The 27,902-nt window shown below is 41.0% G+C and overlaps 1 protein-coding gene across 1 annotated transcript; it reads right to left on the bottom strand.

Moving 5' to 3' along the window:
• Positions 1–415: 415 nt before the first annotated feature.
• fstl1 (follistatin like 1) lies at positions 416–25,609 on the bottom strand. Its single transcript, XM_004081969.4, has 11 exons — positions 25,483–25,609; positions 25,322–25,378; positions 12,380–12,484; positions 12,169–12,298; positions 10,830–10,862; positions 9,492–9,622; positions 8,102–8,220; positions 7,759–7,871; positions 5,613–5,723; positions 5,428–5,522; positions 416–1,686 (listed from the first exon to the last, which is right to left on the bottom strand). The coding sequence occupies exons 2-11, from the start codon at positions 25,376–25,378 to the stop codon at positions 1,645–1,647; spliced, it is 936 nt and encodes a 311-aa protein (XP_004082017.1). The 5' UTR covers positions 25,483–25,609; the 3' UTR covers positions 416–1,644.
• Between the last annotated feature and the right edge of the window lie 2,293 nt (positions 25,610–27,902).

Genomic DNA, 27,902 nt, shown 5'->3' with positions numbered 1-27,902 from the left:
TGATATCATTGCTGGTGGAGGTAGTGTCATGGTATGAACCAGTCTCATTTAAGAAAAGCTTGAATCAGTTATTAAAACTGCTTTTTAAACTTCTGTAATTCCAATGTGGATCTGTTAGTGATGGGAGTATCGATACAAAAACTTGATACCTGCACATCACCAATTTTGGCATTGACTACCCTAAAGTCTTGATTACTAATTAACAAATAAGAAAATAAAAGTGCATAATAGTTTTATTAATAGTAATATTAATAGTTTTTAGGATAAAAAATAATATGCTTGAGAGAAAAAAAAAATCACCAATAAGAAGTTACCAGTGATGTGACGAATATTTAGCCTGGCATGTAAAGTAAAATGTTATTTTTGTTGGTATTAACTGATGAATTTTGGTGCATAAAGAAAATGACCAAACCTTATTCTGGTGTAGGATCTTTATTGGCATACATGCATATTTTCCTTGCAGTCTCTGCACATCTGTTGGAACAGAAAGAAGTTCTACAGTGCTACATCCACACAGACAGTTATTAAGAACTGAGTTACTACAAAACTCGAGCAAAGCAAACTCATTCTTGCAATGCATTCAGGCCTTACAGCGAACGTGTACCCAAAGGTAGAGGGCTATACTGTTGGCAGGTTTAAGGCACTGGTTTTATTGTCAAACGTCCAAATTTAGGTACAAACTTTGAAGAAATCAACACGTAAAAACCTATTCCTCCCAGACTGAAGTTAATAACACGCATACAAGAAAAACACACCTTTTATTTGCACCCAGGCACTGATGCTCCTACTTCTACAGCTGACTCCTACTCCTCTTCTTAGTCATTCAGAAAGCACAGGTATACTGTCGTTGCTGGGTCCAGAGTAATGCTTTACCCGGAGAGTTTTTTTGCACATCATTCAAATGCAGGTCTTTGGTTTCATTTTTCGCCATGCTAAGCTGAGATCAGGTCGACCTGGGGGGCAGTTTTGCTGCTCTTCGCTGAGAATAGTCTTGTCCTTGTCTCAGAAAAAGTACGACAGAATAGTTTTGACCACAAAGCACCACAAAGACCTGTCTAAGCAAGGCATGGGGACGGAGAGAGCCTTCCAACTCAAGCCAGTCACATACTATAGAGAGGCCAAACTAATACTTAAGCAGTAAGATACTAAGAGATTACAAATACTATTAATGGAGAAAATACATCAAGAAGTGCAACGGTCAAGTAGTGGCATCTTCTTTTGGAGACCTGCTACCACGATGATATGGCGAAAAGAAACTGTAGCCGACTCCACCACCTTCATCATTTGACCACACGGACTCTCCAAGCTCTTGATTTATCCTCCATCTAAGAAAAAAACTTATATTCCTCCAAAAAAGTGGCAACTTTACATTTTCTTTCTAAGAACAAAACAATAAAATGGAAAAACAGTTGTAAAAAAAAAGCCTACCAGAGGAGCACGGCGACACAATCAAAGATGACAGTACGACACACAAAGGCAATCTGATTACATTTTGTGATCACACTTAATATTTCTAACGTAAACACTTAAAAACACAAAAAGGTATAGTAAATAACATAGCAGATAAACATAAACAAGTCAGTTTATAAATCTGTGAGGAAAATCAAGTATGGAAGAAAGGTGCTCTTCTTCATCAGTCCTCACTTAAATCTCTTTTGTGCTGGTCTTCATTTTCTCCATTGTGTCCTGAGTTCAAAGGAAAAAAAAAGGATTTGACTTTGCATGAATACATCCATATGTTTGGACTTTTTTCTTTACTTGATGACACTAGTATAAACATATATTTTTTTTTTACATAGGAAAAAGCTTTATGTCCAAAAAAGCTTTAAGTCCTGATATAGAAAAAAAATGTCTGCAACTGCAAAGAGCCTGTCATGGTTTGGGATCAAATCTGAAATTATTTGCATAATCAAGAAAAAAAAAGGAAAAATTATAAGAGAAGAAGAACTAACAGAACCAAATGCTTGATGAGACACGAGTCAAAAAAGGAAAATGTCTCACAAAGCTGTAAAGCAGGAAAAAACAGTTGAATATGACGATAAATATAAAATGTGTTCTATAATCTTGATTTTATTCATATTTGTCTGTACTTCAGAACATTTTTCCTTTTCTTCCATTACATGCATGTCTGGTGGAAAGATCCCCCAAAGTCCATCTCTGGACTCTGTGACTGCAATAGTTCAGGACGTTCTGCATTTAGCAAATATTTTCTCTGAAATATTTAATTTAATTCTCACAGTGATAAATATTGACAAGTTCTAAAGTTTTCTTTTATTATTATTATTTTCTAAAGTCAGATTTTTGGGTTAAGCTACTTGGATATAACTCAGTGTCTGTTTTTACCAAAAAAACAAAAGAATTCAGCAGGTTGAAAAGAAGAGTAGGCTCCATGCTTCCTCTAAAGACCCACTCAGACGGAAATTGTGTTTTAGGTGATTTTAGCATGTTTTTAGCATGTTCTTGCGGCGTTTTTCAGATAATTAAGGACATGTTTGAAGAAAGTTAAGCTTAAAATTGGATTCTTGAGTATTTCTTTATCCAAATCGTTGTAAATCAGGATCAGACGAAGAAATGCAGTTAGAAAAAGAGCGTATTTGTAATGCAGAAAACAAGCTGGGCGGTAGACAAGCTCCCTGCTCCGCTCCATTCTGATGCATCCAAATATGGAAAAATAGATCCATGTAGGCCTTGAGTTCCTCGTCTGAGCTGGAATCTGGCTTCAAACTGCGTGTCTGGATAGCTCCAATATTGCTCAAAGTTTTCGTTGTACTAGTATTGCTAGGTTGGGGGTGTGAGCAACTGTAAGCTCTCAGTTAGGAGTGATGGGAAATGGGGTGGGGTTGCTCCGTGCCAATGTTCCTGCTCAAAACTCAGAGGCAAATTTCTAATGAACTACTGCATTTCTGCCCTGCAGATACTATGTCGTAGAAAATGTCAGATTTTCTTAGCAAACCGGTAAATCACTTTTCAGAATAAAAGCTCAGAAACATGAAAGCATCAAAGGCACACTGTCCAATTTCTAAAATTTTGCTGTAAAAATTCATGTTTTTGTATTTCAGAGGTGTTCTCTGGAAGAGCTTTGCAGATTTGGAGGTGATTTTTGTTGAATACATCTGCAACATGCGTTAAGATGATGCGTGCTCACATCAAAAGTCACACTTTTCTTTTTAAATTGTCCTTTACTGACAGATCTGAGCAGAAAATGCTCTTTGTCCAGAGGCACCGTGTCAGGAACCGTGGCCATATCTCTAAGATATCAAAAGGCTGAGCTCATAGTTCCCAGTGGTTACATGAACCTCTGCGGTCACTGTTGTCCAAAGTTTAATGCAGTTCTACCTCAAGGCTTGAAAAGCTCAGACATCCCTCTGTTTCTTCATTATTCCTCAAACTTTGACACATTATCTGAATCTTTTTAAATGGTTACAGTCTGTGGATTAGGACAAGTTAAAGAGGATTTTACTAAAGCAGATGACTGGTAAGAATACTATGCAACCATGAGGAAATTAAATGCCCTACTGCTGCTGATTTATTAAAAAATCAGAGATTGGAAACTTCTGACAAATCCTTAATATCTTATTATAAATTATTCAACATAAAAAGCCAGACTTAACACTTTTATGACCGTCTTTGGGAGAATTTCACAAATTTATCTGTTACAAATATTTCAGTGTAGATATGTTCAGCATTGTATGTGTTTGACAAACAAAAAAGTATCTAGAAAATGGATCATTTGTGGTTCATCCGCCTAACGTTGTGTCCTCAGAGCGACGTTTGCTCACTATTAGCCGCTGCCCTTCTGGGGGCACAGAGTTCATGACCTTGCTGACTCAGCTGTGGCTTCAAGCCAGATCTCTGTGTCTACTACCCCCCCGCCGAGCTTCATGATCTGACAACACAAATGCAGCAATCTACTCTCCAGCTGTACCTCTCAGGACAGCTACACAGAAGCACACGTTTGGTCATCTGAACTTAAATTTATAAGAAAACAACTGTTGGAAATATTTCATCTTTTGTCTGAAACATCAAATTTTGGGATGTTTTCTCATTTCTAAGCTTTAGATTTAGATTTGTACTTGTTATCAGGAGTCACTATTTGGAATTTGGACATAAAATCATCTCAAACTACTTTTGTTGCTTTATATAACATACAGTGGTGGACAAAATTGTTGGTACCCCTGAGTTAAAGAAAGAAAGTCCACAATACTCACTGAAATGACTTGAAACATTCAAAAGTAAGATTAAAATAAAATGTATTGAAAATTAAATAATCAAAATCAGCCATTACTTTTGAGATGTTGATTAACAGAATTATTCAAAAAAATCAAACTAATGAAATAGGGCTGGACAAAAATGATGGTACCCATAACTAAATATTTTGTTGCACAACCTTTTGATGCAATCACTGCAATTAAACGGTTTCTGTATTTGTCAATGAGCCTTCTGCACCTGTCCACAGGTATTTTGCCCCACTCCTCATGAGCAAACTTCTCCAGTTGTCTCAGGAATGACGGGTGTCTTCTCCAAATGACACATTTCAGCTCCTTCCACAGATGTTCAATGGGATTCAGATCTGGGCTCAAACAATGTTGTCCTCCTTGGTCGTCTCCCATGAAATCCACTCTGGCTCAAACAACGACGAATGGTGCGATCTGACACTGATGTACCTTGATCTAGGAATTCACCTTTAATGTCTTTGGAGGTTGTTCTGGGCTCTTTGGATGCAGTTCCAACTATCTGTCTCCTCAATTTGTCATCAATTTTCCTCTTCCAGCCATGTCCAGGGAGGTTGGCTACTGTCCCGTGGGTCTTAAACTTCTGAATAATATGAGCCACTGTCATCACAGGAACTTCAAGCTGCTAAGAGATGGTTTTATAGCTTTTACCTTTACCATGTTTGTCTATAATTTTGTTTCTAATGTCCTGGGACAATTCTCTCCTTCACATTCTGTTGTCCGTGTTCAGTGTGGTACACAGCTTTTCACCAAACAGCAACGTGACTATTTGTCTCCCTTTAAATAGTCAGACTGACTGATTATGGGTTTGAAAACAGCTGTGATGTCAATTAAAGGACATACCTGAGTTCATCATGACCTCCTGGACAATTAGTTCTCAGTCTTTTATGGAGGTACCATCATTTTTGTCCAGCCCTATTTCATTAGTTTGTTTTTTAAAATAATTCTGTTAATCAACAACTCAAAAGTAATGGATGATTTTGATTATTTAATTTTCAATAAATTTTTATTTATTGTTACTTTTGAACGTTTCAAGTCATTTAAGTGAGCATTGTGGACTTTCTTTCTTTAACTGAGGGGTACCAACAATTTTGTCCACCACTGTATTCTATAGTGTGGACATAAAATGAGGTTCTCGCTGATCTAAATGACACATTTTATGGTTTTATGAAGTTTTCAGATAACGAACGCAAACCTGATGTTTGTTGAGCTCAGCAACCCTCAGATTCCACTCCTCCTCAGTCATCTCTGCCCCGACATCTGCTGACTCACCCGCAGCCACGTGTTTGTCTGCAGAGATAAGGAAACGGTCAAGGGGTGCGAAATGAGTCGGTCTGTTCTTTCGCAGCACGAAGCAGCAAAATTAAAAAGGCTGGTCACCAGTGCAGATCATAGCAGTGCAGACCCAGTTGCCACATGCGCAGACGCAGCGGTTGCACTCCACCTGGGTCTCCGCTCCGTCCTCGAATGTTTCATCCTCCAGGGCACATTCTGCAGAGAGACAAAGAAATCCACCAGCAGATAACAGCTGAGTGACAACAGGAAGGCAAGTAACCAAAGAAAAAGACCAAGAATGCTGGAATGTTTTACTGACTCAATTAGAAAATCCAATGCATTAAACTACCGGTACTTTTAGCTCCGCCATGAATGTCAGCAAAATCTACGAAGAATGACTAATGCAGTGAATGAGATGATTTTTTACCTCTTAACTCCTAATATCTTATATAGGTTTTCTGTAAAACCAAACTTAAAGATACACCACTCACAAGAAGTTAGGAATATTGTGAAACACTCAGTAAAACTCAGTATTTTACTTGACAGATTTTCGGGATATCGTATTGAGGTTATGGACAAACCTCATTTAGTGTTTTCCACATAACTGTGTTCAGTGTGTCTGACTTACCACAACATTCTAAAAGAAAACCCTTTTCAGTGTGGCATCAATGTCATCATTCTGTGGGTATAAAAAGCTGATTGTTCCAGTAAGTCATTCCAAGTTCATCCTTCCAACAGACATGAACACATGACGGTGCTTAACGGATGAACAGCTCCACCCGGCCATAGCGCAACTCCAGGTTGGTGGTAGGCCGTCAGATGTTGCAGTGAACTTGTCTCATATTTTATCAGCAGACTTGCATCAAGACACAGACATGACCAGAACCTAAGAACCTCTGCACTCAGATGTGGTTTAGCTAATGCCACACAGCTGCAGGTCCGTTTACCACATGTGAGGGTTACTGGGGTTTCCAGACAAACTATTCACAACCAACTTCAACGCTTTGACTCGAATGCCAGATGACCGTTGCAGGTGAACGTTTGCAGTGGATACAAGACCATGTGACTTGGACGATGCACCCATGGTCTACCGTCAACCGTCCGTAACCAAAACGGTCACGGATGGGTGTCGGGTCATTTTGCGCAGAAATGATGGTCGTCGACGTTGCTAGAGAAGGTCAAGCAATACGCCAAGGTCAAGACAGTTCCCAGGGTTGGCTTTGGTGGAGGAGGAGCAACATTTTGGGCAGGCATCACCAGTCAACACACCAGTCAATGCACGTCCTTACCTCAAAGACCTCATAGAACCAGCATCATCCCCCAACTCCACCAGCATACCGCCAAGTTTCTGTTCATGGATGAAAATGCTCCACCACATGGTGCCAGCATTGCCACAGCTGGACTTCAGAAAGTGGGAGTGTGTCCTATGGTGTGACCAGCAATGACCTCTGACCTGAACCCCATAGAGCCCGTCTGGTACCAGCGGAAGCAGAGACTGGATGATTGTACCCCCCGCCCTAAAGTGGCCTGGCAGAACTGCATGTAGCTCTTGTGGAAGAATGGAACATCCCAGAACAACATCATGAGGCTAATGAGGAGCAGGAGACGCCGCTGTGAAGCTGTCATTGCAACAAATGGTGGAAATATCCGCTATTGACACGGTCAATCGTTGTTATTTGGGGCTTTATTTAATATTTTCTAAATTTTGGGGGTAAAACATATCAAACAAATGACAATTGTGTTTCTTCTCACTCATTCTTAGTAATATCAAAGGGAACTTTAACTTATTTCATTAGAAAGCACTCATGTCAATAACAACATCCCCAACTTATTGTGAGTTGTGTAAATGTTGTTGAAAAACTGAAAAAAATAAAGAAATAAGACCGAGTCTTTAAATGAGGAGTTGGATTAGAGGAGACTGAAGCTCCCAGGGTACATACAAAGATTTCCAGTGAAGCGAGTTTGCGTATCACAGCTGAATTTGAAAGAGGAGAGTGTTGGCTCGTCAGCGTGTATCCGTGAATGTGGAGTGGACTCGGAGCTCAGCGCCTCATGCTGGCGTCCTGACAGAGGAATGCCTCCACATCCTGTGAACTTTCCTCCACTTACATCTGCAGCGGCTCAGCAAGCTCCAACGTAGTTGGTATTCTAAGAGCTGTACGCTGCTTTAAAACCATCCCTTTCATAGTTTGTTGGGATTCTGGAAGAATGTGCTGCAACTTTTTTTTTTATACTTTGTCTTGGGACTCACTCTTCTCTGGGGGGTTGAAGTCGGGCTTCAAACAGTTGAGGAACTCGTCAAAGCTGAGCTTCCAGTCTGCGTTCTCATCTGACAGCTCAATGAGGGCATCAACACACAGGCTCCTGGGAAGCACACATGCACACAGTGAAAATGGAGCATTCTAGAAACCAGAGGCAGAAAATTATAATTAGATGAGAGTTTTTTCCACCAAGTGTTTTTCTGGTTTCTGCAGCAGACTGAGTAATGTTTTCTGAGGTCTTGACAGGTTTGAATTCAGTCCACTGTTTGCACGTCAGCAATTAAAACGAAGGCATAAAATTCTAACAGTAACTGTATCCACGAGGGCACAGACCTGAGCAGCTTGTTGCTCTCCTGGTCTGCATAAGACTGCAGCTTCACCACAGAATCGTTGTGCTGGATGAACTTGAGCAGCTCAGAGGAGTCCAGCTGAGAGTCGCCGTTGTCATAAATCTGCAGCAAAGGCAAACTTTAACCATACAAAATTAACTTTTTGAGTTTTTAAGAGTATTATAATGTTCACTCCTCACAATAAACAACCCCAAAGTGGTATGTTGATCCATTCACGTGTCTCTGAGCATTTGTCTAAAACCCTGCGCTCTAAGCACCAGCCAAGAGCGCACAAAAACGAGCGGGTTCTCACGATTTGACGTCACAAAGTGAGGAACCGCCCCTTCCAGGAAGAGTCTGCGCTGCCAGGTCTGCCCCCCAGGCTAACACACACACTTTCTCAGAGGAGCTAAATACATTTTATTTTATATGGCAAAATATGCACATTTATTTAGCAAAAGTTTGATTTTCGTAGGCGAAACACAAAGGCTGGCTGTAGGTTAATGCCATTAAATGGGCGGCACCCACAAGGAGAGAAAGGCGGAGCCTCAGAGATCAAGTCGCTTTTTCCCAGGTAGGAAAGTGAGCTACAAAAATAACCAGGATTTTATTTTTTAAAAATCATTCTTTAGTTTTCCAAAAGTAAATTCATTATATATGGATATCGTTTTCTCTGAAAGGCTAAAGAAAAGCATCATACAGGCCCTTTTAAGGCGTGATTAAAGCCGATTTCATGTTCAGGAATTAGAAAGTACCTTTTTTTTCCTTTTTGCAAATTTTTTTATTTATGTAGAATTAAATACATACCCTAACAAACAGTAAGTTTAAAAAATAAATGTTACAATACTCAAATATTTGAAAATATTTATTTGTTATATCAGGAACACAAAAATTGTGTATTTTTTCACATTACTCCTTTTAATTAATTTTTAATTAATTCTTTACATTTTCCCCTGTTTTCTATAGTTCTTCATGTCTGTATTCTGTTTTTATTGTATATTATTGCATAACTTTTCTCTACTCTAAGAACTGGTTTACCTCATAAAACTAAATATTTCATTTTACACCCTGTTAACTTGAACACTCCAAATATGCACTAGACACTAATGTAAATAGATTTTTTTCTCCTCACTCTATTTCTGACCTCTGACCTACCCTGGAATAAATAAAGTTTTCTGATTTTGATTCCGATAGCTAAAAAATGTGTTCGGTTGACCAACAAATAAACTTTCCTGAAGGTGTGGGGAGTTAAGCTGCACCTTTACTGGACTTGAAAACCAAAAAACAGATGAAGCCTCCTGACGCCTTAGACTCAACACCTCTGCCCATTACATTCCGCTTGAAGCGAGCAGCATAGAAAACAACGCGGAGCAACAACAAAGTTCTCGTCCCACCTTGAAGTACTTCAGCAGGATCTCGGAGAAGTTGGAGCCTTTAACAAACCAGCCGTCTGGGACGATCTCCGTCTGCAGCCACTGGATCAGGCGGTGCCTCAGCTCGTTGCGGTCAGCAGCGTAACAAACCACTGGAGCGAGAGCAGTGCAGGGAATTATTTAGAATACAAGAAATAAGATTGTCTTCAGACATTTCCACTGATCTGACGCTTGTTTCTTGGGAAGGACACATTTTCTGCCTCATGTCCCGCGGCAGTCCTGGATGGCAGGGAGCAGAGTGTTTTTGCAAATCTCACGTCGGAGTTTGCCAAACACACCAAAATGTGCACACATCAAGTACCAGATGAAAACTAAATTTGGCCAAAAATGACCCCCCCCCCCAAAAAAAACAAAACAAAAACAAAATAAAACTGATGACATCACAGCAGGCAAAACCGTTGAAAAAAAAAGAGACCAAAATCTCTTATGGGGCTCAAAAAAATGTTTCCAAACCAAAACGGACGTGTCGGGGATGTCCAAAGAAAGTTTTGAAATTATTATGGGATGGCCCCAGGACCTACGGCTTGGCGGCCCTTTAGGAGAACTGCAGCTCCACGAAATTTTTTACGAAATTTCACACACACTACCAAGTTAAGTCTACAACCACAACTGAAGTTTTGTTGACCTTTGACCTCAGGAAGAGGCAGCCATCTAGAATTTTCATAAACAAAATAAAAAAATCACCTTTAGTACTTGGTAAAAATTCAAACTCTTCCTAGGAATTTTGATCTATCGCCTCCTAACGTCTTGAGCATCATTGGGAAGCTACTTGGGAAAAATTGTTGGTTTTAACGTTTGTACGACGTTATCGTGGCAAGCTTGCAAAAGTGAGGCTGGCTCATGTTGAACACAACAATAGCATGTGATATGAACATTTCAGGAATGTGGGTGTGGTTCACAAAAAACACCGTTGCCAAGGAAATCTAAAAGTTTACTTTTGCAGATTCTTCTAAAAATGACATAGACCTGTTCGTCACCCCGAGCCGACCAAAAAATAAAATGGTTGCTAAGGAGATAAAACCTAAAGAAAAGCCGCCATTTTGAAAAGAGGGTTTTTTCATTATTATGACTACGGCAGGGGTAGAGGGGCGTTTAGCAGTCACTCAGCCAGGAAGGGCGTTCAGGAGGGGGCCGCAAAGGTGGCCGTGGGCAGCGCCTGCAGGCCAATCAACGCCACTCGCAGCTTTCATTTACATTTCTAAGTAACTGCAAAATCATGTGGATGAGCTGTGTCCAACATGGCCTAATCTATAACCTGTGAAGATCTCTTGCTTCTAAAAGAGTTGCTCAAAAACTCACCGGGGTTGGCAGCTGCCTTCTCGGCTTTCTTTTCTAAAACAAAAAGAAACAAAGAACAATAAATGACGCATAAATCCCTCTGAATTCAGAACAACACAGGTCAACGTAGCATCTGCTGAGCAGTTGGCCAAAGGCCCATAAAGAGGGCATAAGATTTATCAGAGACAGTGCTGCATGGATCAAGGTTCATGCGAACGAGGACACGATGACACCATGGTGTGACAGGTGAAAAGTTCCTTCAAGATAAGGTGCCAATGGCAGAAGTATTAATAGAAGAGTGGAGGTCAGGCCGCAGCGCCGTGTGGTGGCCTTTGATGTCTGCCTGTGAACCCAGCCACCTCCGTTTATGAGGCCCAGGAACATGACCTTGTCAGAGATCACAGATTATACACTTCAATAAAACTCGGAGCAGGATTAGTGGCAGCCGCTCCCCCTGCCACACTGGCCGACAGAAGACTTATCAACAAAGAATGCAAGCTGGCGGCTGATGCCAATGCACAGTACAACCAAGATTTATATGACATTTGTAGGGCAATTTAATACAAAACCAACACAATCAAATACAAGTTAGTATCAATTATTTTTCAAAACATGGCATTTCTTGAATTTAAAGGTTTTTTTTCATAACTAATAAAGAAAAGTTCGTTTCTCTATGGTTTCAACTGAAAAACACAATGAGCTATAAAAGTAGGATTCATGAAAAAGTATCAGTTCTGGATTATAATAGAGGTTTAATTAAAAAATAAATAAATAAATAAAAAATTTTAAGGGTCACCAAAAACACATTTATTTCCACAGGAGCCACAGAAAATAAATATGAAAGTAGGAATCATGTGAGCTCTTATTTTCTAATCATCAGGGATAGATCAGGTACTAATAACTTTTAATAGATGTTAACTGAATTATGCCAACTATGTTAAAAAAGTGAAGTAAAATATACTACTGGTGGGATTATTAAGTTCACTACTTTTCATTTCCTCTAAATCAGTAACATTTGTTTGAGAACTATTCATTTTAAATGATTCTTGTGAGTGATCTTTGTCATGATTCGGAGCAATTACAACCTTTTCCTTTTCTTCAGAGCTACAGCAATTGGGGGAGGGAGGGGTGCTGATTTTGTGTGAATGTCCTGTGCTTTTAGTTCTTTAATTTTTTTTCCCTGCTTCTGTTTTTAAACAAATTTTCATTCTTCATGTGTGTTTTGTGCTCCCACAAGAATGAAAAGCGCTTAACAAATAAATATATTTGTAGGAACATTTTCTGATGATTCAAACTAGGGATTTTCTGTGACACAGCTGACATAGTAGTTGTGTAAAGATCTCCGTCTGGTGTGCTCTACCTTTGCAGTGTCCGTCGTGAGCCACTTGGATCTTTAAGCCGGTCAGACAAGCATCCCTGTGGAGCTCACAGTGATTCCTGTAGGTCTTGCCGTTGCTGCCACACACTGACCTCTTGTGGGGTTTACAGCTCTGCAGAGAGGAGCAGAAAAGAGAACGATGTTGGGTTGAAACTCCTACCGTCCCACCTCTGCAGGACCTCCGCTCGCTCACCTCTATGCACAGACAGCTGGGCTCCCCCTTCTCGGTGACGGCGCACTCCCTGCCGGCTCCGCAGAACACGTTGGCACAAACTTTGCTTTTGCTTTGCTGCTGTTCCTAAATGACAGAACGACACAATGTAAGGGTTTGCTGGTCTTAACCACCAGATGGCGACGTTGAGGTAAAAAGAAGAAAGCCGTGAACTTGAGGTCACAAACTGACAAAAACTAAAAACAACATTAATAGACAACAGTTATATAGATGGTTCATTTTGGGAAATGACATGAAAGAAAACCAGAGAAAACTGGAATTGGGAAATAATTATGTATTTTTTCCATTTTAGGAAAAAGGAAAAAATAATTCCTACAAAATAACTGAATCAACAAATAAAAAAACCTTCTGTGAACTGAATTAAAACATTTTCATACATTATTCTAAAATCACCTTTAGATTATTTTACCTTTTGATCCAATGAATTCTATATTTTTTGAGAATATAATTTCTTAACAATCCTTTATCAGAGTCAAATCTTTATATTTCATGTTACAGTGTCAATGAGCAACAATAAATAAAATAAATATTTGGACAAAGGAGGCCATTTTATCCTGGTTGTTTTCTCATCATAACCCCAAACTCATAACCAAGGCGCTTTTACAGTAGATCGGGAGCTGATTGGGGAATGATTCTTTTTTTTAATGAAAAAAATCAGCCTTTTTTATTTTTTTAATATAAAAAATTGATTTCATGTTGTTTTTTTAACCAAACTAAATGGATTTTGAAAAAAAATGAGAAAAATAAATTCAAAATTGAATAAATTGAGTGATTTTGGCAGTAATCATCATCAGCTCCATTTGTCTTTTCGTTTGGTCCAAGTCCGTTTTTCATTTTGCAGCGTTTACATTGCTTTACCTCCTTTTCATTCATTAGCATGTGTTGTTGTACATGCATCCATTCAACACTCAAAGGGTTTAAGGGGTTTATACATGTTCCCCGTCTCCCCTGTTAAGAAATGAGGCCACCCTTCTGTAAAGCCACCAATCAGACGGCGCCAGGCGGACCTCAGAGATCGCTGTTGCTGACCCTCGCCAGCTCCCCCCCCCTTCCCTGTACATGCATTTGAGTTTGTGTGAGCGTGCAGGGAGTTTCCACATCTGTAGTCTGGGTTTTTGTGGGCCCATTCCCATCCTGCGTATAATCTTTTCTCCTCCCCGTTTCCTCCAAACTCCCCTCCAGCCCCCATTTCCTGTAAAAGTGAGGCAGAAAGTCGACACGTGACTCGGATTCCAAGTTTCCATGTGTGCGCTCATGACTCCATTGCCTGGTATGTTGGTTTGACAGAAGGTGGATTGTTATCCCTGCATTTAACCAGCTTTTTTTACAAATAGAGCAGATCGGATTGAGAGGGTGGAGGGGAAGTCACATGCAAGCATAACAAGCAGCAACTTTAACTCAGAAACGGCGAGTGGAGGTGGGGATCACAGGGATTTACCTCATTTCTATGCAAACATACATGTGCACCCCCAAAACTGACACCATGAAAAATCTTCAAAGCATCCATCTGGCCTTGGGCGAGTTGGACAATTTAGTTTGTTAGCCACAGATGGGCTTGAGGGCTGCTGAAACCTGTGGAAACCTACAGGAGAACATAAATAATGGATGGACTTCTCAGATGTAGGAGTCTGTCAGTCCAGCCATCTCTGAGCAAAGCCTCCCCGACATGCAGATCATGAACACAGAGGCCACCGAATCTTTTTCCTGGTAGATCGTTGCCATAGCGAGACGCGTCCAGGTTTCTGTTGAGGTGATTTCCCACAAGTGTCAGTCAAAAAAAGAAGAGGCTGACACACTCACACAGACTAACAAAAGACTGAGGAAAACCATGGAAATAAATGTCCGTAATATCACCCTCGATGAACGGAGGGGTGCAGTATGACGTGGTCATAAATCACGCCTGCCTCACGGTGAATATCAACTCCCCAAAACCTTTTCTTCTTTGTACGCCGTCACATTCATCCCACATTTACACCTCGTAGTTTAGATAAAAAATGTGACAAAGGAGCAATTTTAGAAGAATACCAGAAATGATCTACCTTCCTCTCCACCATCTCATCGGGATGTCACAATTCTCGGTGTCATGTTCATGTGTTCTGCTAAATTTAAGAGAGATTTCCTATTTATTGTTTTTTTAAATTACATCAGGGTTTGTCTAAGGCAAACTGTAAGGTTTTTGTTCTCTGTTACAAAAACTATTTTTCTGACAACAACAAACCAGCACTCAAGTCTAGATCAGGGACGCCATTCCTCTTGAAGGTATTTCTGTCATAGCCCATGTGGACATTTACTTCTACCAGTAGAACAATGGAGTCCCTAGCCAGAACACTTCTATTACTCTCCTAGAGACTCCAAGAAGGCGGGGAACTCTGAACTGCTGTTAAGCCAATGCTAAATGGCGTATACTTGTATACAGTCACAGTCCCATTCACCTATTCACATTAGGGCTGCACGACATGAGGAAAACTCGCAATTTGCAATATTAATTATCAATATTGCGATGACGATATAACTTAAGATACATGAACAAATAGAAAAACAAGTAAAAACATAATTTCCATTTCACTGCAACAGTTTAATTTAAATTAGAGTCAACATACCTTAAATTATACTCAAAGGCTTCGTTCACACTGCAGGCTGAAACTACCCAATTCCGATTTTTTTGCCCCTATGCAACCTGTATCTGATCTTTTCATGACAGTCTGAACGACACAGATCCGATCTTTTCAAATGCGACCCAGAATCCGATACGTATCCGATCTTTTGAAATGCGACCTCCGCCTGAACGGCCAGGCCACAGGTATCCGACCCGTACGTCATTGATACGCTACAAAAGTCATAATTCTGCATTGAAGTAGGCAGGAACGAGAACATAAACATCAACCATGGCGGACGATGCTGCTGAGACCAGTCAGTGGAAGGGAAGCGAGGTCACCGATTGTATTAATATTTGGGGTGACAGCTCTATTCAGGCCAAACTCGATCGCAACTGGAAGGTTTTTCCAGCGAAATGACCGAGCGTGGTTTTGAACCTTCCCTGCGATGACTTTTTTTCCTTCCAACCGTGGTCAGAAGCGTGGGGGAGACCTTCTCCAGGGCCGAAGGCGGATCCTTCTTCGGGGTTCACTTCCCCGTTCGGACCCTCAGATTCTCCAGAGCAGGTTAATAAAGAGTCAATAGCATTTATTCTGGGGGAAGCCTTCTTTTATTACCGTTCTCCTTCCTCCGTAACACACAACGTGAATGCGCGCCCCCACTGCCCCTCTCATCGCGCTCTCTTAAACACACGCTCCCGGCCCCAGCACACATACACATCATCAGTGGGTACAGACGATCCCGGCTCCAATGCCTTCTTAAAATGAGAAGATTGTAATTGTGCTGGCTCCTTTGTGAAAATAAATTTAATAATGCAACACTGTTGTTGACATCCATTGTTAACGTTAGCTACTTCCGCAGACAACAAGTAACGTTGTTCACCGTTGAGTACTCTTCCGCGCATGCGGGTAACTTCTGGGTAATTTCACGGTCACACAGGAGATCACAAAAGTCGCATTTAATTGGGAATGTGAACGGCCTTGCAAAAATATCGAATTTTTTCAAAAGGTCGGAATTGAGCATTAAGCCCTGCGAGCATTTACCGTAGAGGGGTCCATCTGATTGGTCTAATCAATGAAGGGATTTATTTGATTTGTTAAATACTTCAAGCTGCTATATATATTGTCGGCTCCACTGCCGAACACTGGCGCCAACCTATAACCACCATGAGTAATGTGAGGATTTTAACTCATTACAATGTCAAGAAAATGGCCTAATCTTCAATCATCTTTGTTACTTTTTCTTTATTTTCTAATCAATATATTATTAGATTTCTGAAATTGGTTTGATATATCTGTGATCTATATTTTTTTTATTGTATTATTCAATTATTTGTAATGCTTAAAACTGAAAATAGGAAAATAAATCAAATCAAATCAAGCAATCTTCTCTGGAATCCATTAAAAGAGAATAAATGAGCATCTTAGAGCAAACAAAATCGGGTTTGAAATTCTCCCCTAAATTACGGACATTTCACCAACAGCAAATTAGGATTTTTTTTTCTCTATTAAAAAGTAATTCAGAAAAGGTTTAGTAGATCTTAACAGGGGGACGTCTCCAGAGACTGCGCTTGCACAGTAATGTATCCAATAAAATCTTACATCTGTATTTTTTGCATTTTCAGTTTTAGCTCATTTCATGGGAAAAGTTGGAATTTAAAGGTTTGCTTTTTTCTGCAGCTGCAGCAGATACAACTGTGAATCATGCAAATGATGCAGATTAAATTAAAGTCGGGAGAAACTTTTGAGGAGAACCTAAATGCTAGTAAACATGCAGAAGGAAGGGATGCAGAAGGAAACAAGAGTTCTTCATTCCAAGCCTTTCCACATTCTCATTGATTTTGAGGCAAGCCTCATTTAAAGCCAAAGTGTCCTCGCTTCAGTGGCAAAGAGCTTCTCCTTTACTAATGAGAAGTAAGATGATCAACGACACCAGGAGTTCTGCTGCACACCTGAGCATTGCATCTGTCTGATTGTGCATATTTCTGTTTGCATGTGTATGGATGTTGGAGATGCCCCACCGGTCCAGCAGGCAAATCAATGACTCTCTGCTGAGGGTCTGACTTTACAGCCACCATAAATCCATTTGCACTGCACCCCCCCCCCCCCCCCCCCCCCCCCCCCTCATTAGCACAGGAAAAATTGATTTACGGACTATAAACACCCGGCCACAACATCAAACAGCATAATGGAGCTTACTTTTAAAAAAATTAGCACCCTGAATAATGAATGGAGTTTTTTTCCCCTCTAGTAACAGAAAAATCAATTTAATGAACTTGGTGGTGGTGGTGGTGGTGGGGGGTTCCAATAAACCATGCTAAATTTGCTGCCAGCGAATCCAACAAGCGTTTGGTCTGTTAACGTATGGAGCTTTTTCCTCCTCTCTTTATGGAGCCTGCTGAGCCCCTGATCGTCACAGGAAGCAGAATGAGCTGCATCAACATGAGAGAATTCAACAAGACAGAAGACATCTGGTTACCAATAAGTGCATATCATCAGCATTGCTGGCCACACAACTTCTTTACCTGCTAAGATGCTCAATAAGTAGACGACGTGTTTTGTAATTCAGCCTTCCAGAACTATTTATTTTACTTGTTGTAGTATAGATAACTACAACTACTATAGCCACTGTATGCATGTAATTCTAAAAATATCTTGAATTAAAAAAACAACATTTCTAATCTCTGAACGGCTTTTACATGACAAAATCTGGAAAAATGCAGACTGCCGAGCTGGACGGAACAATCCAAAAGACTCATTTGAATATGAAACACAGCTTGAGCGACGTGACGTTTTATCACCAATTATTCCCCTTTGAGAAGCTGTCACACAGCACATTCACTGCAGATTTGAACGAATGATTCTGACACAAACTAATGAAGTTTTCCAGTCAAGACAAGCACTTTGGCCTGAAGGCTTCCATCCATTTAATGATTTTAAGCCCATTACTGTACTGTACACTCATCAGAACCTCAACCTCTAGCTTTAAGGACAACAAAGCTTTCAATATCAATATACACGTACAAACACATACACACACACACGTACAAACATACACACACACACACACACATACAAACACACAAACACACATATACATACATACAAACACACACACACACACACACATATACATACATACAAACACACAGACACACATATTCATACGTACAAACACACACACGCACACACACACATATATACAAACACACAGACACACATATACATACATACAAACACACACACACACATATACATACATACAAACACACAGACACACATATTCATACATACAAACACACACACACACACACACACAAACATACAAACACACACACTCATTATAAGTAAATATACACACACACACACACTTATATATATTTAGGAGGCACGGACGGGTTGTTCTTGTAGACCACACGCCGCCAGCTTTAATAAAAAGTTGGTCTTTCTTTCTGAATTCAATTCAAACATGAAAAAAACATATTTTTAGATTTTCTTTTAAATATTTTAGCACTTGAGGACTTTTATATGAAACCTATGTGTCTTAGAAAACGCCTGTTAGCAAACTGGTGATTCTTTTCATCTGATGTCCAGATTACGAGTCACCTTTTTCATTTGTTTATTTTTTTAAACATTTTTTTCTGACACGTTTCTTTCCCATCATCTACATTAAATTCAAAAATGTAGAGTCAGTTCTTTCCAAAGTTACGCTCCCTCACTCACCGTCCATTGGGACTGCTGGTGAAACGGCAGACTGATGAAACAAAAGAGGCAATTTCACTTGTTTTTGATGGCCTGTTTCCACAGCAACAACACAGCTCAGCCCACAAATGTGCCTGCAGTTAATCACATTTGCACGCAACAATGTTTTTTTTAAAATCAGTTTACCTCCATTGTTGGCTCTGTTTCCATTAACCTTTTTCTGAAGATGAATTTCAAAGAAGAATGAATTGTGGACACTGTAAAATCAAAAGAAGAACTACAGGCACAGTTTAGAGAAGACAGTCTATATTGATTTGTGACCAAAGATGGTTTTAAATGAATAAAAGACATACTTCACAGATTAAAAAGAGTACCAAGATAAAATAAAAAGAGCTGGTCCTGAACAAACAGGCCTGAAAGACTTAATCAGCTACTTATTCAGGGGAAACAGAGTGAAATAAAAGGAGCAAACAGTGAGATAAGACTCAGAGAGGACAGCGTTGGGTGGGGTGTTGCATTCTTGAGCAATGTTTGCCTCAGCTGGTGTCCGACGCAGTTCGCCCCGAGCCAAAACCTCCCTCCCGCTATATCTGGGTCAGAGCGGTGCCTCTGCTCCCCCCTGCCTCTCCTGCTCCTCCTCCTCTTCCTCCCCGTTGATGTGTCTCCAGCTCTGAACTACCACGAGACGTGGACTGACGCCAAGAGAGAAGGAGACAGACGGGGCTTGACCTGAGCACCGAGCTTCATCCAGACCTGCTCCACCAAGCTTCTCCTTTAAGGTGGTGCAAGACATGTGGGGCCAAAAGAGAGTAACTCCCTGTGATCCACTTTTTCTCGTTTAAGGGGTTTATGGGAGTTTGGGGCTGAAGCCATCACACATGGGAGAAACATGACTAACTGGCTGTAATTTAGAGTCATCGCAGAAAAATGTGGCAGGAGAAATAAAGTCTAGGAATCTAACTTTCTTGTTTTCTAGCAGTTTTTTTCAAATGAGGGAAAAGGTATCAGAGCTTCGTACAGCTCCGGGGGGGGGGGGGGGGGGGGGGGGGGGGGGGGTGTCTCAATCTTTGAGTTTCACCCAGCAAAAAAAAAAGACCTCCACCAGTTTTTTTCCCACCGCCTGGTTTTTCTCCCCCTGCTCCTTCTTCAGGCTGAGAGGAATCCACAGACGTACGGGATGATGTCACCCCTGTTCTACAGCCGTGAGTTCATTGTTTCAGAGCTGAAATGAGCCGAACGCTCCCTGAAAAACGCAAAAGAAGAAATCTGAAAGAAGCACAAAGAATAGAAAAGACAAAAAAAAAACACTAAAGGAAGTGTAAGTCATGGTGTGACAGACCTACATCTGCTAGCAGTTAAAACGTCAGCGGCAGACGTAAAACACTGAAGCCAGCACCACCCCCAGCTCCATTCACCCAAGCCTAAACACCACCTGTTTTCTTCCACATCACCTCCTCCTTCACTGTTCTCCCAAACCTTTTAAAACACGACTTTTCTGCCTAATTTAAGGCCCCACCCCTCCTCTGCTCTGCACATTTTTTTTCACTGAAATTAGGGAAAGTCCACGAGACGAGAAAGGGAGGACTCCAACGCTGAGTCCTGTATCGGGTCTGAGACATGTTTGTACAAGGAAAAGGTCCATTTCAACACCACTGTGAGACGAGAATTAATTTTACTTTGTCCTCTGAGAAAACACATTCTGTTTCCAGTCAGCTCCTTTACTTTGCTAACTTCAAAGGAAACTCACTTTTGTGGTTCTAAAACCAAACACTGACTAATCTGAAAACCAATTCTGAGACTTTTGATGACAAACTTCTTACACGTTTGAGTAAAAAGTCACATTATTTAAATCCTTATTGATCAAGTTTGGAGTGTAAATATAGGTTTGTAGGGGAAGAGACTAAAATTATATAAAACATTTTTTTCCCTATTGACTATGAATATGACCACTGTCTATATAGCAAAATAATGGAGAATTGAAAGTGACAAATCATTTAGGAGCGAGAGGCTTGAATAGAAACAATACCTGTCAATCAATTACGTGCAATCACAAAATGCTCAGCACAACCTCCGCCGACCTTCCAGCACGCCATTAAGCTTTCACTGCTTTGATTGGCAGTCCTTTCGTTTAAAAGAGTTTATTCAATTTGCATTAAGGGGGCAAAATGAAATACTTCATTTAATCTGGTTAAAGTTGCAGTTGCATTAAAGCCTGAGTCACATGCACCCGTCGGGGGCTTGACCGAAAGTCTGTACGACCCGCATGCGCCTCCCCTACTTGACCCTTATGATTTGCATAGGATTGTCGGGGTCGCAGGTCGTAGTGATGCAGGGAATGAACATTTTGACTCCACTGGCTCAAGTTTGAATAAGCGAACTTTCCCGATAAGGATTGCAAAGCGTAGCACTTCCATTATTCTTTCTCTCGTTGCTTTGCCTCGCCATTATAATTCCTGGCCAATGACTGAAGAGATCTTTAGTCACATGCTTTTGTTTCCAAGCTTTGGTTCAAAATCAGGACAACAGCAGTCTGAATACAGACCAAACGTAAGGTTCAGGACTTGATCCAGACCAAATTAAGTGGACTTTGTCTGAAGAAACAAACTTTTCCAGTCTAAATTCCCCTAAGTATTAAGGCGCTGCTTGTTAATATATATAGGAACATCTAATTATCTATGAGACTGATCTCCAAAATGATCTAAATGTTTGACTTTCTATACTTAAAACTGTTTTAAAGTATCCTTTTCCACCATGTGTGTGTGTGTGTGTGTGTGCGTGGGGGGGGGAGGGGGGGGTCAGCTTAGTGTGTCCCTGACAGTGCAGGTAATGATAAAACACTGGTACAGCTGGAGAGCTACATGAGGAATTCTTTCAAGCCAAGCCAAGAGTGAGGAAAAACACTGTCGGGACATGAAACAGAGCACACGCTCGCCTCTTTTCCGCCCTCGATCGGCTAGGCCCTACATCACTCCCACTCCCCTCTGCTATAATTGCACGACTGCGGCTCCATCTCAGATGTTCCTGTTTTACATCGTTCTAGCTCACAGCCCAGCACAATCCCCGCGCAGGATCCATGACCGGCTGTTGAGCTACAGTAATTAGACCAGGCTCACTCAGATAAAGGACACAGCGTCCCCCTCACGCTCCTGCTCCCTCCACCTGGACTGATATTTTTAGTCCACCTTGAATGGGAAAGAACAAGCATCTACATGGAAGAATGGCGGGGTGCCTGCTTGAGAGACCGTGACTCAATTAGGCCTTCAACAGACCCCCAGCAGCAGCTGCTGTTCTCCTGAATCCTCATGACTAACAGAGTGGAGCCTTCTATTGATATCTTTATTGTCTAAAAGCAAAATTAACCACTGAGTCATCCACCATCAACCCCATTCAACCCCACTGCTTCCCAAACTGTCGGTGCAAAACCCCGTCCCCCGAGGCCACAACCCCCTGACTTTCACTATTCCTGCACCCAGCCACCTTTGCATTCCAAAGGTGCCGGTGCGCGAGATGCATATCTGTCCTGCATCCAGCAGACGGTTCCACGCCGCTTGTGCAGAGTCCCCCCAGGCCACACTGTCACGCCGTCTTTTCTGAGCAACTTATCTTCAAACACAGGATTTTCCTTCACAGGGAGCGAGCCGGGGGACTCCTTGTTACCCAGAATCCTGCTTTTCCGTAGCCTGTGGTCGTATCTCATTGTGTTTTGTCATTATAGCACAGATTTGGTGAACTTAACTTCTGAATCTGTCTTCTTAGAGAACCTTGCTGTAACTTGTTGACCTCCGTCAGACGGCCCTATGGCACGCCGGACCAGCCTCTTCCCACGGCAGTCAACAGGCCGTATATTATCGAGCTAATTACCTCTGGAGAATGGATGCCTTTTCTTGCCCTGGTCCTGCTGTGTGCATTGTGTCCTCCGTGACTCACAAAACACAACTATGGATTCAAGACGCACACAATGACACTTTTAGCAGCCAGCAGGCGAAGGCAAGAGCAGCAGGTGGGGTCAGGAGTAAGGGTGGGAATCTTTTGGAACCACGCAGTTCCATTGGATGAGGATTCAGGAGACAATGATTCGGTTATAAAACAATTATCAATGCATCCTGAATCAACACATTTTTTAAGAAGGACTTCTTAAACCCCGACCCCTTCCTGAGGGCTAAGGGCTCTCTGTTTACGTGCTCTCTTGCTAGCTTACAGCCCCTCACACACCCTACTGGTGTAACAGAAATGGCGAGCAATTGACTGTTTTGGCCAGTTGTACTTTTACGTTCACATACATTTTTTACCAATACGATCTTTTCCAAACTGCACAATTTGAATAAAGAAATACTCAGAAATGACATTTTAAGCTTAAATTCTGCTATAAGAACATGTTAAAAAACAACAAAAACGCGTTTTTTGTTTTGTCAAGAAAACAAAATTTTGACATTAAATATGCTTTGTTCGATCATCAAAAATCTCGACGATAAAAGTTTTCAAGAAAAATACATATTTCCCTGAACTCAACAACCTTAAACAAATGATTTAGCACGTTTGTTTGCTACTAAATCCTTAATTTGGGTGTGACACAACGTATACACAGCAAGACTTTAACCATCGACATTACAAAGGCTAAAAGTTTTTGGAGGCCGGAGCCGGTCGGATGACGTGGTCTACCGTGCCAGATATGTTTGTGGTTATTCTGCTTAATACTTTTACTTTAAACCCCTTCAATTCTTGATTGTTTCAAATTATTCAGGGATCATAGTCGATACATCTAATGATCGATTTTTGCCCCCAAACCTCTGGGATCTGCAGCGGAAAGACATCTGGGTTTCTGTCATGAACGTCTTGTTCAGGAGAATCTGGACTGTAATCTGGCAGCAGTTTAGCGTTTATGTCTTCATCCTGTAATCGAGAGAGTCAGTGGAGGAGTCACGGTGGAGGAGTCACAGTGGAAGAGTCACCGTACCTCCAAGTGTTCAGGAGCTCTGCGCTCCTTTAGTTTAGGCCAACAAAGATCATTTGAGCGCACTTCCATACAAGGAAAGTCAGGAACAGATTTGTCACTTTACTTTTGGTGGTTGGAAACTGTTGCCTGGCAACCAGCCACCAACTGTAGTTTCCTGTATTGTTTATTTCAGTTTGGTCTATTAAAGAACAGGAGACAAACAGCCTCTCATGACAGGAAAGTGTCCATTTGGCTTAGGAAAGGCGAGGAGGTTAACAAGGTGACAACAGGAAGTCGCTAAGTCGGGAGGGGTGAAAGAAAAGTTTGATCTTCTCCTAGCTTCATATCCGAGTCATGACTTTAACACGCGTGTTTTGGGCAAAAACTTTCAAGACTAAGTTCAAAACTGTTGCAATGCAAATTTCTACGACTGATTTTTAGCTCTACGTCCAAAACGTGGTCGAGTGTTGATAGTTCAACCAGATCATGGATGTGCTAACCGTTTTAAAATTGATCGAAAATTTGTGTGGAATTCCAGGACACAGAGCCATTCATATATTGGAATAGAGCTGTGGAAAGAAAAACAAGATTTGCACCGCTTTGACATTTGGCACCACGTCTCTTCCAGCTGTGGGTACAAACGCTGGTATCCGGTAGCAACAGTCCAGTGTGAAAACCAAATGGATGGCCAAAATAGAAACCTCCTCTCTGCATATTTTTAGACTTGGAGTTTTTATAAAATGGTGAGAACAATGAAAACTCCACCTTTTAGGTGAATCTGTAGGGAAATCCTGCCTTTTTATAACCCAGGACAAAAACCTCCAATCTGCTTTGACTGGAATGTTTGGACCATATTTTACTTGTTTTCTGAAAAAATACTTTTTTCCGATACAACACATCTCCAAGATCGCTCTTGTAGCGCCTTCACGTGCCTGGTGTGAACCTAGTGTTATCACAAAGTCGCCTCTGAGTTCTAGGCAGGATGTTTGGTGTGAGCAACTCCGCCCCCCTTCCCCTCGAGCAGGGAGCTCGTGGACCATCCAGCGAATTTTCGGTCACAAAAAAGCTCTTTTTAGATCGTCTTTTTTTGCTCCTCTGCCCACTAATTCACAACGATTTGAATAAAGAAATAGTCAGAAATTAAATGTTTAAACTTAATTGTCTTATATATGTCCACCATCATCAAAGAAATCATAAAAATGACAATTTTCAAAACATCATGTGTGCAAACTTTTAGAACAATAAATAAATGTTTGTATCTACTTTTCAACAAAGTTTGAAGATTTAAGAAAATCTACCAAATGTATCTCTAGATGAGGTCATCTGGACTCAGCAATTTGAAGGTTAGTCCTGCAGTAAAGCAGTTAGATGCTGCTGAAGGCTCACATTACATCTGTGTTTCCTCAGGGGTTTGGGTTTATTCGCTCTGCAGTGTGAGTCCCACAAGGTGAGGTTTCTCACAGCCCTTGAGCAAACTGACCTCCCTGGAGGACTCACACACCAACCCAGCCTGATGTGAGCTCCTAAACATTTATGTGAGGGGGGGTTAAACAAACTTCCACCCCCTCTTCCTGAGATGCTGGGATGTTGTGTTTGGAGAAGATTCCAACGCCTCAGATGTTCTCCTTCCATGGTGACGTCACAAAAGTTGTTGGTTTGAAACAAAGGACTCACCTCTGCGCTGCACAGCGCCGCGGCCAGCGCCAGGAGCACGGCGACACTTCGCAACATCTGGAGACAGAAAAGAGAAAGTGGCTTGTGGTGAGGAGGTAGCGCACCCGCACATCACGCACATTTTCATAGAGAAACTTGCGTGGTAAAAGCGGGTTTCTCACTCTTTCTGTCGCCGCGGACGGTCAGTCTGGACGGAGAGCTGCGGAGGGATTCGTGGAAATTTGAGGAGCGCTGAGGAAATTCCTGCCGCTCCGTCAGGCTTTTTTTCCTCCTCCTCCTCCTCATCCTCCTCCTCTTCCTCGCTGTCCAATGAGAATTAGGGGAGGGGAAGGAGCGAGCGCGCGCGGATTCAATTCTGTCATTGGAATGTTACTCCCTAAAGACCCAGACTGATGAGAATCAATCTTTTGGTGTTCTTCACAGGTTACTTGTGGCATTTCTTCGGATGATTGAGGTACGGTGGCCGAGAGGTGCAAGACACGTTTACATTTAAGATACAACAACAACAAATCCCAGAACAAATGAACAAATACTGAAACACAACAGCAAATCATGGAAAAATATTATAGAGTCCCAAAACACAACAGCAAATCATGTGACAAATTACCAAATACCAAACCACAACAAAAGTGGAGACACAAGTTCTAACAGGAAGGGACATGAAATAAAACTAAGCATGTACGATTTTTTTAAAGTTATTTATTACTGTTTTCTTTATGTGGACATTATAAATACATGAAACAGTCCAAAGCATTTTTTAAAAGTGTATTACTACTATAAAAAATTCAACAGTGTTTAGACAGGTAATTTTTGCGTCACTTCCGGTATTAAGGGTGTTTCCTTTCCGTTTAGCCTTCCGGCAAGTGCAAACAGCAGAACCCTTTTACCCCTATACTTAAAAAAATGATTTTAGTCCGTTTCATGAACGACAATAGGGGGTACTTAAAATTCTTACATTTTCTCCAAAATGTTCGGTGCGCCCTATGGTGCGGTGTGCCTAATGTGTTGCTGCGTAACTTTGGTGAAGAGGACGTAAGAGAGGACAGCATGAGACCAGTAAGAAGGGAAGTGAGGACGTGAAAGAAGACACCCCCTGGATGGAGAGCATACACGCGCCGGCATCATTTATGGCAGGGGTGTCAGACTCATTTTCACCAAGGGCCGCATCACCATAGCGGCTGTCCTCAAAGGGCCAGATATAACTCATACATGTAACTAAATGTAATGAAAAATAAATTTAACTACTCCTTAAGGTTAAATAACTCATTATTTATTTATTCTAACTTTTTAAAGTGACAATTACAGTTTCATTGAAATCCCGTTTGCTTGTTACTTTAGCATAAATCCTTATCAATTTGATTCTGTCGGGTTAGGTTGTATGGACAGTGTTTAAGTCCTAATGTATATTTGCCCAATCCGATATTTCAAATCAAATTCCCCCTTGATATGAATAAATACACACCAACTTTTATTTTTTATTCTAAGAAATTAAAAACTTTTATCCTCTCGGGGGCCACATAAAATGACATGGAGGGCCACATTTGGCCCGCGAGCCTTGAGTCTGACACACGTGATTTATGAGGAGCCGCACGGCAACAAGGCGGACTCTGACAATGATGAAAGGGTACCTGGCGTGTTTGATAGAAATGCAACCCAGCTGTTCATTTCAGATACGGAAGATGAGGGCTTTAATGGATGTTTGATGCTGATTTAAGACTGAAAAATAAATAAATAAATCACAACCAACTCAGTTTTGCTCCCGCTGCCTTTTTTTAAACACACAATAGCATGCATGTTTTACTGGTATGTTTTAACATGATCACACAACCCGGTGCACCTTTCAGTTATGCACCCATAACTGAAACTGCGACGTATAACCAGTACGCCCTATGGTCGTGAAAATACGGGTATTTATAATGTCCACATAAAGAAAACAGTAATAAATAACTTTAAAGAATTATACTCGATTGGTTTGATATTGCATCTCTTTCTGTTAGAAGCCATGTCTCTGCTTTTGTTGTTGTGTATCTGGATTTGGTAATTTGTAGCAACATTTGTAATTACACTTATGCTTACGTGCTATTAGTGCACTTCATTTATTAAGGTAAAGTGCCCATTTAACTTGTATTACAACTACATCATCAAAGATATACACAATTTGTCCTACAACTTCACTTAAATCCAAATGCCTTTGACCAAAAGTTTTCAGACATTTTCTGCTTTTATGAAAATTGCAGCACCTGGAAACATTTTGTCGTCATGGTTACACCACTAGACAAATAGTTAAGCAGCTTTTGAGCTCGAAATTTGATTTGTTATGTTTTTCTTTTAACAAGCCTCTGTCAGAACGGACTGCGCTGCATCACAGAAACACACTTCACAATGGTGATTATCCAATCAATCCTTGTAGGCTTCGTCAGCAGCGTGGAAGGCTGTTACCATGGGAACCTCTCAAAAAATGCAAACTGATGTGCAAGGGGTTTATTTGAAAGAAGTCCACAAATGAATAAACACTCCAGATGTATAAAATGCTTCACATTTGTGTTGTTTTTCATTTTCTGAAACAGAAAAACAATCATTT

This window comes from Oryzias latipes, chromosome 21, assembly GCF_002234675.1.
Source record: "Oryzias latipes chromosome 21, ASM223467v1".
In the NCBI taxonomy this organism is placed as follows: Eukaryota; Metazoa; Chordata; class Actinopteri; order Beloniformes; family Adrianichthyidae; genus Oryzias; species Oryzias latipes.
This window is presented reverse-complemented; position numbering and strand designations above follow the sequence as displayed.

Coding starts and splice junctions, on each gene's coding strand:
- fstl1 (XM_004081969.4), bottom strand. CDS start 25,378: ATGTTGCGAAGTGTCGCCGTGCTCCTGGCGCTGGCCGCGGCGCTGTGC. Junction 12,485..25,321: donor CGGCGCTGTGCAGCGCAGAG/GTGAGTCCTTTG, acceptor TCTGTCATTTAG/GAACAGCAGCAAAGCAAAAG. Junction 9,623..10,829: donor GAAGGCAGCTGCCAACCCCG/GTGAGTTTTTGA, acceptor CTCTCGCTCCAG/TGGTTTGTTACGCTGCTGAC.